The sequence below is a fragment of the Pollachius pollachius genome (assembly GCF_949987615.1).
Source record: "Pollachius pollachius genome assembly, chromosome: 7".
NCBI classification, from domain to species: domain Eukaryota; kingdom Metazoa; phylum Chordata; class Actinopteri; order Gadiformes; family Gadidae; genus Pollachius; species Pollachius pollachius.
The window spans coordinates 2,866,060-2,880,435 of record NC_136940.1 but is presented as its reverse complement, the minus strand read 5'-3'; the positions used below and the strand labels follow the sequence as shown (position 1 = coordinate 2,880,435).

The 14,376-nt window shown below is 54.2% G+C and overlaps 1 protein-coding gene across 1 annotated transcript in view; it reads right to left on the bottom strand.

Annotated features, from left to right (window-relative positions):
- The window catches only part of nek7 (NIMA-related kinase 7), a gene marked incomplete at its 3' end in the record, with an annotated part of 75,128 nt that overhangs the window by 41,387 nt on the left and 19,365 nt on the right, over positions 1-14,376 (bottom strand). The window contains exon 2 of the mRNA XM_079739294.1: positions 8,819-8,897. Coding sequence (XP_079595420.1) covers positions 8,819-8,878 — 60 coding nt within the window. The 5' untranslated portion in view covers positions 8,879-8,897. The remainder of the gene's footprint in view (positions 1-8,818; positions 8,898-14,376) is intronic.

Here is a 14,376-nt window from a genome sequence, read left to right as displayed (position 1 = left end):
GTGGCGAGGGGAGATGGCGAGGAGAGGTGGCGAGGAGAGGTGGCGAGGAGAGGTGGCAAGGGGAGATGGCAAGGAGAGGTGGCGTGGAAAGGTGGCTAGGAGAAGTGGCGAGGGGAGATGGCGAGGAGAGGTGGCGAGGGGAGGTGGCGAGGAGAGGTGGCGAGGGGAGATGGCAAGGAGAGGTGGAGAGGGGAGATGACGAGGAGAGGTGGCGAGGAGAGGTGGCGAGGGGAGGTGGCGAGGGGAGGTGGCGAGGGGAGATGGCAAGGAGAGGTGGCGAGGGGAGATGACGAGGAGAGGTGGCGAGGAGAGGTGGCGAGGAGAGGTGGCGAGGGGAGGTGGCGAGGGGAGGTGGCGAGGGGAGGTGGCGAGGGGAGGTGGCGAGGAAAGGTGGCGAGGAGAGGTGGCTAGGAGAGGTGGCGAGGAGAGGTGGTGTGGAGAGGTGGCGAGGGGAGGTGGCGAGGAGAGGTGGCGAGGAGAGGTGGCGAGGGGAGGTGGCGAGGGGAAGGTGGCGAGGGGAGGTGGCGAGGAGAGGTGGCTAGGAGAGGTGGCGAGGAGAGGTGGTGTGGAGAGGTGGCGAGGGGAGGTGGCGAGGAGAGGTGGCGAGGGGAGATGGCGAGGAAAGGTGGCTAGGAGAGGTGGCGAGGGGAGGTGGCAAGGGGAGATGGCGAGGAAAGGTGGCTAGGAGAGGTGGCGAGGGGAGGTGGTGTGGAGAAGTGGCGAGGAGCGGTGGCGAGGGGAGATGACGAGGAGAGGTGGCTAGGAGAGGTGGCGAGGGGAGGTGGCGAGGGGAGGTGGCGAGGGGAGGTGGCGAGGAAAGGTAGCGAGGAGAGGTGGCTAGGAGAGGTGGCGAGGCGTGGCGGCCCCCTGGACGGGGACGTGTGAAGCCCACGCAGGGCGAGCCGTGTGACCTTTCGGGGCTGCTTAGTAAACTTGCGCTGGGCGTCGGCGGGGAGCCAAACACAAGCTGACAGATATCAGACTGCCACACGTCAACGGGGAACCTCAGCCATGACACCCAGGGCAGCGCTCAGAGACCCGCCCCCACCGGGAGGAGGGGCCTAAAGGCGTCTCCTACACTCACAGGACATGACAACAGGACACGGCTTTATTTACAATACGGCGGTTTCACAGCGTGACAAAGTGGACCCTAGCTGCGGTTCCAGTTACCCCGTGGAAACCGGAGCCAAAACTCACTGCGGGAGTCAACACCGAGCTGTTTATCCGGAATACACACCAACATTGACACACAGTCTGTTCACTGTGCTGTTCATCCATTGGGGTTTTCCATCTTTAGTCGGAAAGAGGAATTAGAAAGGCAAATCCCGATAAGGCAAATATATACTAAAAAATATGAGGATAAATGTTTTCTCAGGAATTGTGTCTATTTACGGAGTTCAACGGTGAAATCATTGTTAATTGGCAGGAATTATATTTAAGCATATAGGGTTCCATGTGTGCGCAATCTAGCAAAACACTCAATTATGTGTTGATGCAGCGGACACACACACACACACACACACACACACACACACACAGCAATAGCGATGCAAGTCTTGTTTTGCATTGTGTGTACGTATGTATGAGGTGGCGAGGAGAGGTGGCGAGGAAAGGTGGCTAGGAGAAGTGGCGAGGGGAGATGGCGAGGAGAGGTGGCGAGGAGAGGTGGCGAGGAGAGGTGGCAAGGGGAGATGGCAAGGAGAGGTGACGTGGAAAGGTGGCTAGGAGAAGTGGCGAGGGGAGATGGCGATGAGAGGTGGCGAGGAGAGGTGGCGAGGAGAGGTGGCGAGGAGAGGTGGCAAGGGGAGATGGCAAGGAGAGGTGGCTAGGGGAGATGACGAGGAGAGGTGGCGAGGAGAGGTGGCGAGGGGAGGTGGCGAGGGGAGATGGCAAGGAGAGGTGGCGAGGGGAGATGACGAGGAGAGGTGGCGAGGAGAGGTGGCGAGGAGAGGTGGCGAGGGGAGGTGGCGAGGGGAGGTGGCGAGGAAAGGTAGCGAGGAGAGGTGGCGAGGGGAGGTGGCGAGGGGAGGTGGCGAGGAAAGGTGGCGAGGAGAGGTGGCTAGGAGAGGTGGCGAGGAGAGGTGGTGTGGAGAGGTGGCGAGGGGAGGTGGCGAGGAGAGGTGGCGAGGGGAGATGGCAAGGAAAGGTGGCTAGGAGAGGTGGCGAGGGAAGGTGGCAAGGGGAGATGGCGAGGAAAGGTGGCTAGGAGAGGTGGCGAGGGGAGGTGGTGTGGAGAAGTGGCGAGGAGAGGTGGCGAGGGGAGATGACGAGGAGAGGTGGCTAGGAGAGGTGGCGAGGGGAGGTGGTGAGGGGAGGTGGTGAGGGGAGGTGGTGAGGAAAGGTGGCGAGGAGAGGTGGCTAGGAGAGGTGGCGAGGAGAGGTGGTGTGGAGAGGTGGCGAGGGGAGGTGGCGAGGAGAGGTGGCGAGGGGAGATGGCGAGGAAAGGTGGCTAGGAGAGGTGGCGAGGGGAGGTGGCAAGGGGAGATGGCGAGGAAAGGTGGCTAGGAGAGGTGGTGAGGGGAGGTGGTGTGGAGAAGTGGCGAGGAGCGGTGGCGAGGGGAGATGACGAGGAGAGGTGGCTAGGAGAGGTGGCGAGGGGAGGTGGCGAGGGGAGGTGGCGAGGGGAGGTGGCGAGGAAAGGTAGCGAGGAGAGGTGGCTAGGAGAGGTGGCGAGGCGTGGCGGCCCCCTGGACGGGGACGTGTGAAGCCCACGCAGGGCGAGCCGTGTGACCTTTCGGGGCTGCTTAGTAAACTTGCGCTGGGCGTCGGCGGGGAGCCAAACACAAGCTGACAGATATCAGACTGCCACACGTCAACGGGGAACCTCAGCCATGACACCCAGGGCAGCGCTCAGAGACCCGCCCCCACCGGGAGGAGGGGCCTAAAGGCGTCTCCTACACTCACAGGACATGACAACAGGACACGGCTTTATTTACAATACGGCGGTTTCACAGCGTGACAAAGTGGACCCTAGCTGCGGTTCCAGTTACCCCGTGGAAACCGGAGCCAAAACTCACTGCGGGAGTCAACACCGAGCTGTTTATCCGGAATACACACCAACATTGACACACAGTCTGTTCACTGTGCTGTTCATCCATTGGGGTTTTCCATCTTTAGTCGGAAAGAGGAATTAGAAAGGCAAATCCCGATAAGGCAAATATATACTTAAAAATATGAGGATAAATGTTTTCTCAGGAATTGTGTCTAATTGTGTGTAATTGTATTTACGGAGTTCAACGGTGAAATCATTGTTAATTGGCAGGAATTATATTTAAGCATATAGGGTTCCATGTGTGCGCAATCTAGCAAAACACTCAATTATGTGTTGATGCAGCGGACACACACACACACACACACACACACACACACACACACACACACACAGCAATAGCGATGCAAGTCTTGTTTTGCATTGTGTGTACGTATGTATGTATGTTTGTATGTGTGTGTGTGTATATGTGTGTGGGTATATGCGTGTACGTGTGTGCGTGTGCTTATCTGTGTACGCGTGTATCTGTATGTGTGTGTATTTGGGTGGGTAGGCAGAGCACGAGGCCAACCAATTTAAGCACTTCATTGTTTTTTAAGTTGACAGCCAAGAGAAGAGGCGTGAGCCAACGGGCTGCCCCGTCCAATTAGCACCACGAGGTGTGCGCTTTTTTCTCCTTCCTCCTCCTCCTCCTCCTCGCCGTGGCGACACCACCACCGCCATCGTCGCGGGCTGTCGGGGCGCCGCGGTGACAGCGAGCATGACACGCCGTTCCGCTTTCTATTGTTGCGCGTAACACCAACGGCGGCGCACTCCTGGTGCTCTCCGCTAATAGCTGGCGTGACACGCGACACAGACCATAATAATCCCACTCCGTTCCTCTTGGGGGGGGGGGCTTTTTCACTGAGGTTTATACCTCTGTGAAACGACAGAGGAACCGGAGTCTGTATCAAGACTCAGAGAAACAAGTAGAGAACAACAGGGAAAACACAGCAGAGACAACACAAGAGATAGAGGGGCTTTCCGAGGGGGAATCAAGTGGAAATCGATTTTCTGGTTTTATTTCCGACTCGCTAGGCAACGTTTTCCGTGCACAAAAGACGTCGCTCTTGAGGGACAAATACATAAAAATACTAGAGAGAAAGGGACAGAAAAAAGAAAGAGAGAGAAGAGAAAGAGAGAGAAACACAGAGAGACAGAATAAAGAAAGATACAGAGAGACAGAGCGAGAGAAACACAAGAGAGAGACAGACAGAGGCAGAGCCTGAGAGAGAGACACAGAGAGAGAGATAGGAAGACCTGAGCGAGAGACAGACACACAGAAAAAGGGACAGAGCGAGAGAGACAGAGAGAGCGAGACACTCACAGAAAGAGAGAGACAGAGAGGGGGGAGAGAGAAAGAGAGAGAGAGAGGGAGGGAGGGGGAGAGAGAGAGAGAGAGAGAGGGGGAGAGCGAGAGGGCAAGGGGGCATTGCTTTCACTCGCTGCATGGTAGCTTGACAAATGTTAGCATGAGCCCGTGAAGCGCTGTGACAACCGCCTGCTGAGAGCACAGTCTCACTAATGTGTCCTGGCACGCCGGCCCCCTAATCACACATTTACATATGCAATGACCTACATTTGCATGTCAGATCGCACACTGTCCGGCGTGATTAACAGAGCGAGCACCTCCCCGCGTGGGGTCGCCCTGGGTGGCTGTAGAGGCCGCGGCCAGGGCGGGGTGGGTGGGGGGGGGGGGGGGGGGGGGGAGGATGCACGGGTGTGTGTGGGGGGAGGGGGCTCTTTTTTTGGCAGCCGAGGGGCCGTGCTGCCAGGCAGGATTAGGTCAGCCGGCGGGGGCGGCATTAGACACTTCATTAGAGCTAATCTGTTTAGCGGTGGGCAGTGTGTGTAAACTTCACAGGCCATTTGCGGCACCGCCTCGCCCCCTGGCCCGGCCTTCAAAGGGCAGCCGGGGCGTTCCCTGACTGACGGCCCGTCTCATCTGCCGCGCGGCGCTGTCTCACACACACACACACACACACACAGGAGGCTCCCAGCTGAAGGGCCGGGGCCACTGATGCTCGGACACACACGCACGCACGCACGGACAGACGCACTCAGGGTCAAGCGCACAAGGAGAAGTCACCGACGAGTGACAGAGAATGATGACGGGGCTAGAGGCCGAACGGACCGAGAGAGGGATGTGTGTGTGTGTGTGTGTGTGTGTGTGTGTGTGTGTGTGTGTGTGTGTGTGTGTGTGTGTGTGTGTGTGTGTGTGTGTATGTGTGTGTGTGTGTGTGTGAGGGATGGATGAGGTCCCGTGCACCTGCACTGTACACACGAGGTGAAACAGAACAGCAGCTCCATGAAGAGCCATTGTCGTGCAGAACTTGAGTCGTATCAACGAATCGCTCGAAAGTACTGTACTTCCTGTGTACATCCCTGTACCGTCCCCGTCGCCATGTCAACCATCCTCTTCTCCATCCCTTTTACTGATTTTGCTTTTACCTCTCACTGCACTTTTATTTTGATTGTTGCCTGCTTTTCACACGTCTTAGAGAAGGCGATAACCCGGCTTCCTCCACAAGCCAGTGTTTCGAAGCCCCTTATCCTCCTCATATCTCCGTTCTGTCACATCCACCCACAGACACGAGAGAGAGAGAGAGAGAGAGAGAGAGAGAGAGAGAGAGAGAGAGAGAGAGAGAGAGAGAGAGAGAGAGAGAGAGAGAGAGAGAGAGAGAGAGAGAGAGAGAGAGAGAGAGAGAGAGAAATGGCTGCGGTGTGGCGATGGGGAGACAAGGCTGCAGGGGATGGAGATTAAGTGGCAGGCGCGCAAGGCATTGTGGGTAACATCTGCAAGGGACGGCGTGTCTTGGGTATAAAGGTGACACACAACTGCCTCGGGCGACTAACTGGCACAGAGACCGAGAGAGAGAGAGGGGGAGAGCTATGGAAATAGAGAGGAGGGGGAGAGATGGCGAGAGAGAGCGAGAGAGCAAGGGAGAGGAGGAGAGTGAGAGCGAGGGAGAAGTGGGAGGGGGCTGTTTGAGAGTGTGATACAGGCCATGGTTAGTATTGACACCCTTAGTTAGCAGGCACAAGTAACGGTCATGTGGGGAGGAGAGGAGGAAGAATGCCAAAAATGGAGGGCGAGAGAGAGAGGGAGAGAGAGCGGGAGAGAGAGGAACAAGGAGCAAAAGGGAGGAGGAGTGAGATGACAGCCCAGCAGCAGTGCTGGCAGCAGAGGGAGAGGGGGAGAGACAGAGACAGAGACAGAGAGAAAGAGAGAGTGAGAGCGAGAGAGAGACACACACACAGAGACAGAGAGAGAGGGGGAGAGAGAGGGAGAGAGAGAGACACACACACACACACACACACACACACACACACACACACACACAGAAAGACAAGGAGAGAAAGACAGAAACAGCCACCGACGGAGACAGACAGGGACAGAGACAGAGAGAGAGAGAGAGAGAGACCGATAGACAGAGAAAGAAAGAAAGAGTGGAAAGGTGAAGAAAAAAGCAGGGGGGGGGGGGGGGGGGGCATCTCCTACTGACATTGGAGGGACCCATCCAAGCAACAGGAGCCTTTACCGCGTTGTCCTCTCCCCCCCGTCTCCCCTGTTACACTGCCCCCCCCGGAAGCTCAGCAACATGCAATATTCATCTTCCCGGCCGGCCAGTCACCCACCCAGCCAGCCAGCCACCCAACCACCCAGCCAGCCAGCCAGCCACCCAACCAGCCTTCGCCCCACAGTCCTCCTCTGACATCCTACCACACCTTCCTCCGTGCCCGCCCCCCCAATCCCTTCTCGTCAGACTGCCACCTCCAGACACAAATCACCCTCCGAATCTGAATAGACGATCAAACTCTTAACACTCCCACCCCCCTCACCACCGCCACCACGAGCCATCCACCCCCTCCCTGCCTTCCACTCACTCAGAGAGCAAACGCGCCATTAAAAAAACCTTCTTAGCGCTGCTCATCTCATTTACCTTATGCATATGCATCAGACCTCCGGGACCGTGAGAAACGATACCGCCAGCCACGCCGAACAACCCTCCGTCTCCCGCACACTCAACTCAGGTTCACTTTTTTTCTCCCTCTTCAGGAGGAAGGAGTACGGCTGGCGTTTTCATTTTTTTTCCGACGCACACCCCAGCACCCCACGCTTCGGAGCGCCGGAGTGAACCTCGGGAAAAGTGTGAAACAGACCGAGGACTTGTTGAAAGACGCCCATCTGGCGGCGGCACAGAGAGCCATCGCCGCGCCGCCGCTGCACCGCCGTCGGCAGCGCAGACATGCTAGTGCAAGGGGGGGAGGAGGCAGGAGGGAAAGGATGGCAGAGGAGTTCAGCTCGCTGCCAATAAGTAGAAAACCGCCCTACAAAACAGAAGAGAGGAGAAAGTGAAGAGAGAGAAAAGAAAAAGTAACTAACAAGAGGAAGAGAGGGAGAAAAAAGGAAAACGCCAAAACAGCAGCTTTAAACTGCTGTAAATAGATTGAAACAGGGAGAGAGAGGGAAGTCATTAGCTGAGACAACAACCCATCATCAACTGCCGGGGAGATGATTGGAGAGAGCCAGCGTGTGTGGGGGAGTGGGCTACCGAACGCACACAAACACACATGAATAAACTCAAATTAGAGCTTCCCTCAGACCTTCCTTTGTGCACAGGCCCAATTATCCTTAATTTCACAATTACAAATCTCAGAATAAACTAACCCCCTTAGCAATCCCGGTGTTAATATCGCAGTGCCCTTGCACCCGCCTTGAACAACAACAGCCCACAACGCGGGCCTATTTTTAAAATCGCTCCTCCGTGCGTGTTCTTTCCCCCCTATTGCTCGTACTTATAGAAAACCAAAAAAAAACATCCATCCAAATCCATTGACTCTGGGGCATTTGGAGGCTCGTCTTCCTCTGGTTAAAAGTCTGTTCGATACGCACAGAGGCGGCAGAGGCGGCGGCCCGCTCCGGGAGAGCTACAATCAATGGGACGCCGGGGTGTCAGAGGGTGCGAGCTCCACTCCGAGGGTGACCAGGTCTGCGCACAGCGAGAACCTGCGTCTCGTGGAACGGAGAACGCCGGGGGGGGGGGGGGGGGGCCTGCCTTCCGGGGAGCCGATCGATTGCAGGAATTCGACGTTCCCCAACCTCGTGCCCACCCAAACACACACACACACACACACACAAACACACACACACACACACACACACACACACACACACACACACACACACACACACACACACACACACACCGTGTTGTGGTGCCAGGGCATGTGTACGTGCGGGTTGGATGCATGGAACAGCACGCCCACCCGCCTCAAAGAGACGTGGAGATGCACGCTTCCTTCCTGTGTTCTAAGGAATACAGCGCAGACAGAAGTAGGATGATGATGTCAGTTGTCTAACTGTTTTTTCCTTGATCACATGAATCATAATTAATGAAAGTATACGTATAACTATATGGAAAATACATTAATAATATACAAAGTGATATATAATTAAAGTCATTATCTATAATAAGAATAATAATAATAATAATAATAATACGCATGTTTCATTGACATTTGGGTTGGAAAACCACAGGCGATCACACTCGGAAAAGATGCGATAATCAATGAACGGACGACCAGTTGACAAGTTGAGAATACACAGAATTGTGTGTCACCATATTCACAATGAAACAAAATGGCTACCGCCTTGGGTTCACATTCAATGATAGGAAGTAGTGACTGGGAAGGAGTAGAAAACACCAAAAAAAAAAATGGGTTAACAGCAGAAGCAGGAGATGATGGCAGCGTTTGTGCACGTGCGTGTGCGCGCTCCTCCTTTACCTGTGGCTGAAACACCGGCACGGGCGCTTGTTGTCCCTGTGGCTGTGAGTCCATATCCATGGTTTGATCCTTTACGCCCCTGGCAAGCGCGCACACACACACACACACACACACACACGCACACAAAACAACAGCATTTAACCACTGATCAGACGTGGGTCTCCTCTTCATGAAGTCATCGCTGGACCTAAACCTCACTGCCGTGGATGGAAGACGTCAGCCATTCAGACCGACGGGACAAAGCAACAACACACAAGCAGCTGATCGGGTGTTGGTTTGTCGGCAGGTGTGAATTGAAACCCGGGTCGGGGCCCCTGGGAAGAGGATACCGGGCGTATGTGGGCCCTCTCGGGTTCCCTGCGTTGCACAGTGCAGCAGGGAGAATGCTGTGAAGGTGAGAGTGCCCATAAGGTGGGCTAAAGCTTTGAGAGGGAGCAGGCATTGGGCTGGAAACGAACCAGCGGTTGATTCGACCCATCGTGGACGCATTGGAAAAGAACAACCTTCGCCTGGAGGAATTATGTAAAGCCGAACGCTCTGGAAAGTCACACAGGGAAGACTGAAATCCAGTCATGCAATTAGCCGGAAAATGTGGCTGCCGCCGCCGCGGGTTTCCTGTTTTGCAGAACGCGGTGTCGCTTGGACAGATGTTGGGAGGACATGTGTTGTATTCAAGGGACGGTATATAACATCCTCTAAATACACGCAATGCAGTGAGTGAGTGAGTGAGTGAGTGAGTGAGTGAGTGAGTGAGTGAGTGAGTGAGTGAGTGAGTGTGTCTCTCTCTACCTTAGAGGCACACACACAAACCAATGATATGAAAACCACTAAACTGCCCTCATGAGCAGATGAGCAGATTCCGGCAGAGACAAAAGAGAGAGAAAGGTAGAGGCAAAGAGACATGAGGTACCGCGAAAGAGTGGAAGCAATGGTTAAAATAAGAGAGAGCAAAGACAAAATAAAGATCTATAATATACTGTGGGATTCATTCCAAGCACCAGAGAAAGTCACTACGCTTACGGAAACTCGAGGACCTGGATTGTAATGATTCTGTCATTATAGCGCCTGTCAAGCAATATCACCCACGTGCAAGAACACACACACACACACACACACACACACACACACACAGTTCAGGCCGGGTCATTTGCATGCGTGCGTGCGCTTGCTTTTCCGCCAGAGCGGCCGTCCATCTGTCTGCCTGTGTAACCGTCATCCATGTCATTCACATCGCCACGGCGACTGTCTGAACTCAGCCTGCCTCGCCGCCGCCAACCGCCGGAACACGACAGCCAGATCTCGCACCTCCTAGGCCAATTAAAAGTCCCCGTGTGCGTGGGGGCGGCGCAGGAATGCGGGCGCGAGGGGCGTGTCCGCGGCGACGCTGATGTCATCACTCCCATTCACACTAAAAGGTTAATAATGCTAATGAGACATCTGCATTTCAGAGCCGCTCTGTCGAGGGAGAGGCAAGGGGGGGGTATGCCTGAGTGGGGTCAGTGTCAAGCAATGGATGCATGGGAAAGTGTGTGTGTGTGTGTGTGTGTGTGTGTGTTACACACAGGTCTGTGTCAAGATGTGGATGCACGGGAGTGTGTGTGTGTGTGTGTGTGTGTGTGTGTGTTTACACACAGGTCTGTGTCAAGATGTGGATGCACGGGAGTGTGTGTGTGTGTGTGTGTGTGTGTGTGTGTGTGTGTGTGTGTGTGTGTGTGTGTGTGTGTGTGTGTTTACACACAGGTCTGTGTCAAGATGTGGATGCACGGGAGTGTGTGTGTGTGTGTGTGTGTGTGTGTGTGTGTGTGTGTGTGTGTGTGTGTGTGTGTATATTGATGTTTTCTTTCCTTTTTTCTCGCCAATACACTGGTTGTTTATTTTAAATGAGTTTGGTGCTTTTTCCGGCTTTAATGGCCTGTGTGTGTGTGTGTGTGTGTGTGTGTGTGTGTGTGTGTGTGTGTGTGTGTGTGTGTGTGTGTGTGTGTGTGTGTGTGTGTGTGTGTGGGCTTTGAAGCTCAGGAAAATACGCGTTTGCACAACACCAGCTCCCCTGGGACTGCCTAGCCTATATTGGGAATATTATTTACCGAAATTTACATTAAAAGCTTGTTTCAAATGAGTTTAAAGATGAGTTTAAAGGCATTCAAATATAAAGGGTTTTGCAATTCATGAGAATCCCACAAACTCCTTGTGATGGGGGAATGAAAGCCTGCGGGCAGCACTGTTAAATGTCCTCTTTAACATCCGCCGCACAACAAGAAGGTAACGCAATTAAGATTGCTGCCGGATCAGAATGTAAGCAGGAATGTAACCACAGACACACTCCTCAGTATACACAGGACTAGTCACCAGGAGGGATCTCGTTCTAACCGCTAGTGACACTGTCGGGACCTGAATCTGATCTACTTTGAGAGTAACCGCCCTAATAATAATAATGTTTATTCTGAAAACAGTCCAATTACAGGGGGTAATGCCTTTTGTTTGATGAGGCAATAAACATAAAAAATGTGCTCATGAATAGTCAAAGTATCCCGATTCGTTCAACGTTGTCGTAGCGTTGTGGATTCATAACTTCTGCGTGTGTGTGTACAGCTTTCTGTCCCGATTAGAGGCACATACACACAACCAACACACAAACCAATGATATGAAAACCACTTAACTGCCCTCATGAGCAGATGAGCAGATTCCGGCAGAGACAAAAGAGAGAGAAAGGTAGAGGCAAAGAGACATGAGATACCGCGAAAGAGTGGAAGCAATGGTTAAAATAAGAGAGAGCAAAGACAAAATAAAGATCTATAATATACTGTGTGATTCATTCCAAGCACCAGAGAAAGCCACTATGCTTACGGAAACTCGAGGACCGGGATTCTAATGATTCTGTCACTATAGCCCCTGTCAAGCAATATCACCCACGTGCAAGAACACATTTTTAAAAAAAAAAATACTAAAAAATATAGATAAAAAATAAATTAAAAATAAATTAAAAAAAGAAGAGAGGAAAGAGAGACAGCGACAGAAATGCACAGAGAGGGACAGAGACAGAACGGCAGAGAGAGGGACAGAGACAGAACGGCAGAGAGAGAGACAGAGACAGAACGGCAGAGAGAGAGACAGAGACAGAACGGCAGAGAGAGAGACAGACAGAAATGCACAGAGAGGGATAGAGACAGAACGGCAGAGAGAGGGACAGAGACAGAACGGCAGAGAGAGGGACAGAGACAGAACGGCAGAGAGAGGGACAGAGACAGAATGGCAGAGAGAGAGACAGAGACAGAAATGCACAGAGAGGGACAGAGACAGAACGGCAGAGAGAGGGACAGAGACAGAACGGCAGAGAGAGAGACAGAGACAGAAATGCACAGAGAGGGACAGAGACAGAACGGCAGAGAGAGAGAGAGACAGAACGGCAGAGAGAGAGACAGAGACAGAACGGCAGAGAGAGGGACAGAGACAGAACGGCAGAGAGAGGGACAGAGACAGAACGGCAGAGAGAGAGACAGAGACAGAACGGCAGAGAGAGAGACAGAGACAGAAATGCACAGAGAGGGACAGAGACAGAACGGCAGAGAGAGGGACAGAGACAGAACGGCAGAGAGAGAGACAGAGACAGAATGGCAGAGAGAGAGACAGAGACAGAAATGCACAGAGAGGGACAGAGACAGAACGGCAGAGAGAGGGACAGAGACAGAACGGCAGAGAGAGAGACAGAGACAGAAATGCACAGAGAGGGACAGAGACAGAACGGCAGAGAGAGAGAGAGACAGAACGGCAGAGAGAGAGACAGAGACAGAACGGCAGAGAGAGGGACAGAGACAGAACGGCAGAGAGAGGGACAGAGACAGAACGGCAGAGAGAGAGACAGAGACAGAACGGCAGAGAGAGAGACAGAGACAGAAATGCACAGAGAGGGACAGAGACAGAACGGCAGAGAGAGGGACAGAGACAGAACGGCAGAGAGAGAGACAGAGACAGAACGGCAGAGAGAGAGACAGAGACAGAACGGCAGAGAGAGAGACAGAGACAGAAATGCACAGAGAGGGACAGAGACAGAACGGCAGAGAGAGGGACAGAGACAGAACGGCAGAGAGAGGGACAGAGACAGAACGGCAGAGAGAGAGACAGAGACAGAAATGCACAGAGAGGGACAGAGACAGAACGGCAGAGAGAGGGACAGAGACAGAACGGCAGAGAGAGGGACAGAGACAGAACGGCAGAGGGAGAGACAGAGACAGAACGGCAGAGAGAGGGACAGAGACAGAACGGCAGAGAGAGGGACAGAGACAGAACGGCAGAGAGAGAGACAGAGACAGAAATGCACAGAGAGGGACAGAGACAGAACGGCAGAGAGAGGGACAGAGACAGAACGGCAGAGAGAGAGACAGAGACAGAAATGCACAGAGAGGGACAGAGACAGAACGGCAGAGAGAGAGACAGAGACAGAACGGCAGAGAGAGGGACAGAGACAGAACGGCAGAGAGAGGGACAGAGACAGAACGGCAGAGAGAGAGACAGAGACAGAAATGCACAGAGAGGGACAGAGAGACAGCAAGGCGAGAACTGATTAAAGTAAGTTCCAGCAGCTGCATGTGGAGCCGACCGGTCATCACGCCTCACGCCATGATCCCCTCAGCTCAGGCACCGAAGCCACAAGCGCCCGGTGCCCTGGTGGGGTCATGTGTGCTGGCCCGCCGCCCTCCTTGTGTGAACATCAACACCTCAGCCCCCCCCCCCCCCGTCCCAATCCCGTCACACAAGGGCTGGCCCCCCGACATGGCTGGCCCCTCCCCGGCGTCTCCCTGCAGCTCTACGTGTCACATTGCCCCCGGGGGCGGGGCGGGTGCATCTGTCGGCCCCCACATCCCCCCCCCTCCTCCTCCTTCGTTGTTGTTGTCCTGCCAACGCCAAAAACTTAACAGAATCAATTAAGGCTGCCACATCAGATCAGCCAGCGCAAGGGAACACACACACACACCCACAGACAGACAAATGCACAGGGAGACGGACGGATAGGCAGACAGATTTAGGAGGAGCGAGTGCCATTCCCAGGCCTCCGAAAAACACACAAATAACATATTGTACTATATAGACACACGTGTGTACTTTGCAATAATAACGCTGTGTAGTACATTCTCTATGGCACACCATTGCTGTTGCTGCCTTTACAGACAGAGCCCCCCCGCCCCGGCTCCTCATTCCCACACATACGCCATGTTTCCCATCACATGCACCGGCCAGTGTAATGGCTGGTTGCCCTGGCTAGAGGGGCAGCAGCTGAACGCCGGGCTATACATAGCAGCACGTGGGGAGGCCGCTTCACACACCCCCTTCACCTCTGCCCACAGAAACACACAGGACCAGACTGAGACCGGGGGGAGGGAGGGAGGGAGGGAGGGAGGGAGGGAGGGGGGGAGAGAGAGAGAGAGAGAGAGAGAGAAAGAGAGGGGGAGACAGAGACAGAGAGAGAGAGGGGGGGGCAGAGACAGAGAGAGAGGGGGGGAGAGAGAGAAAGGGGGGGAGAGAGAGGGAGAGGGGGAGAGAGAGAGAGGGAGAGGGGGAGAGA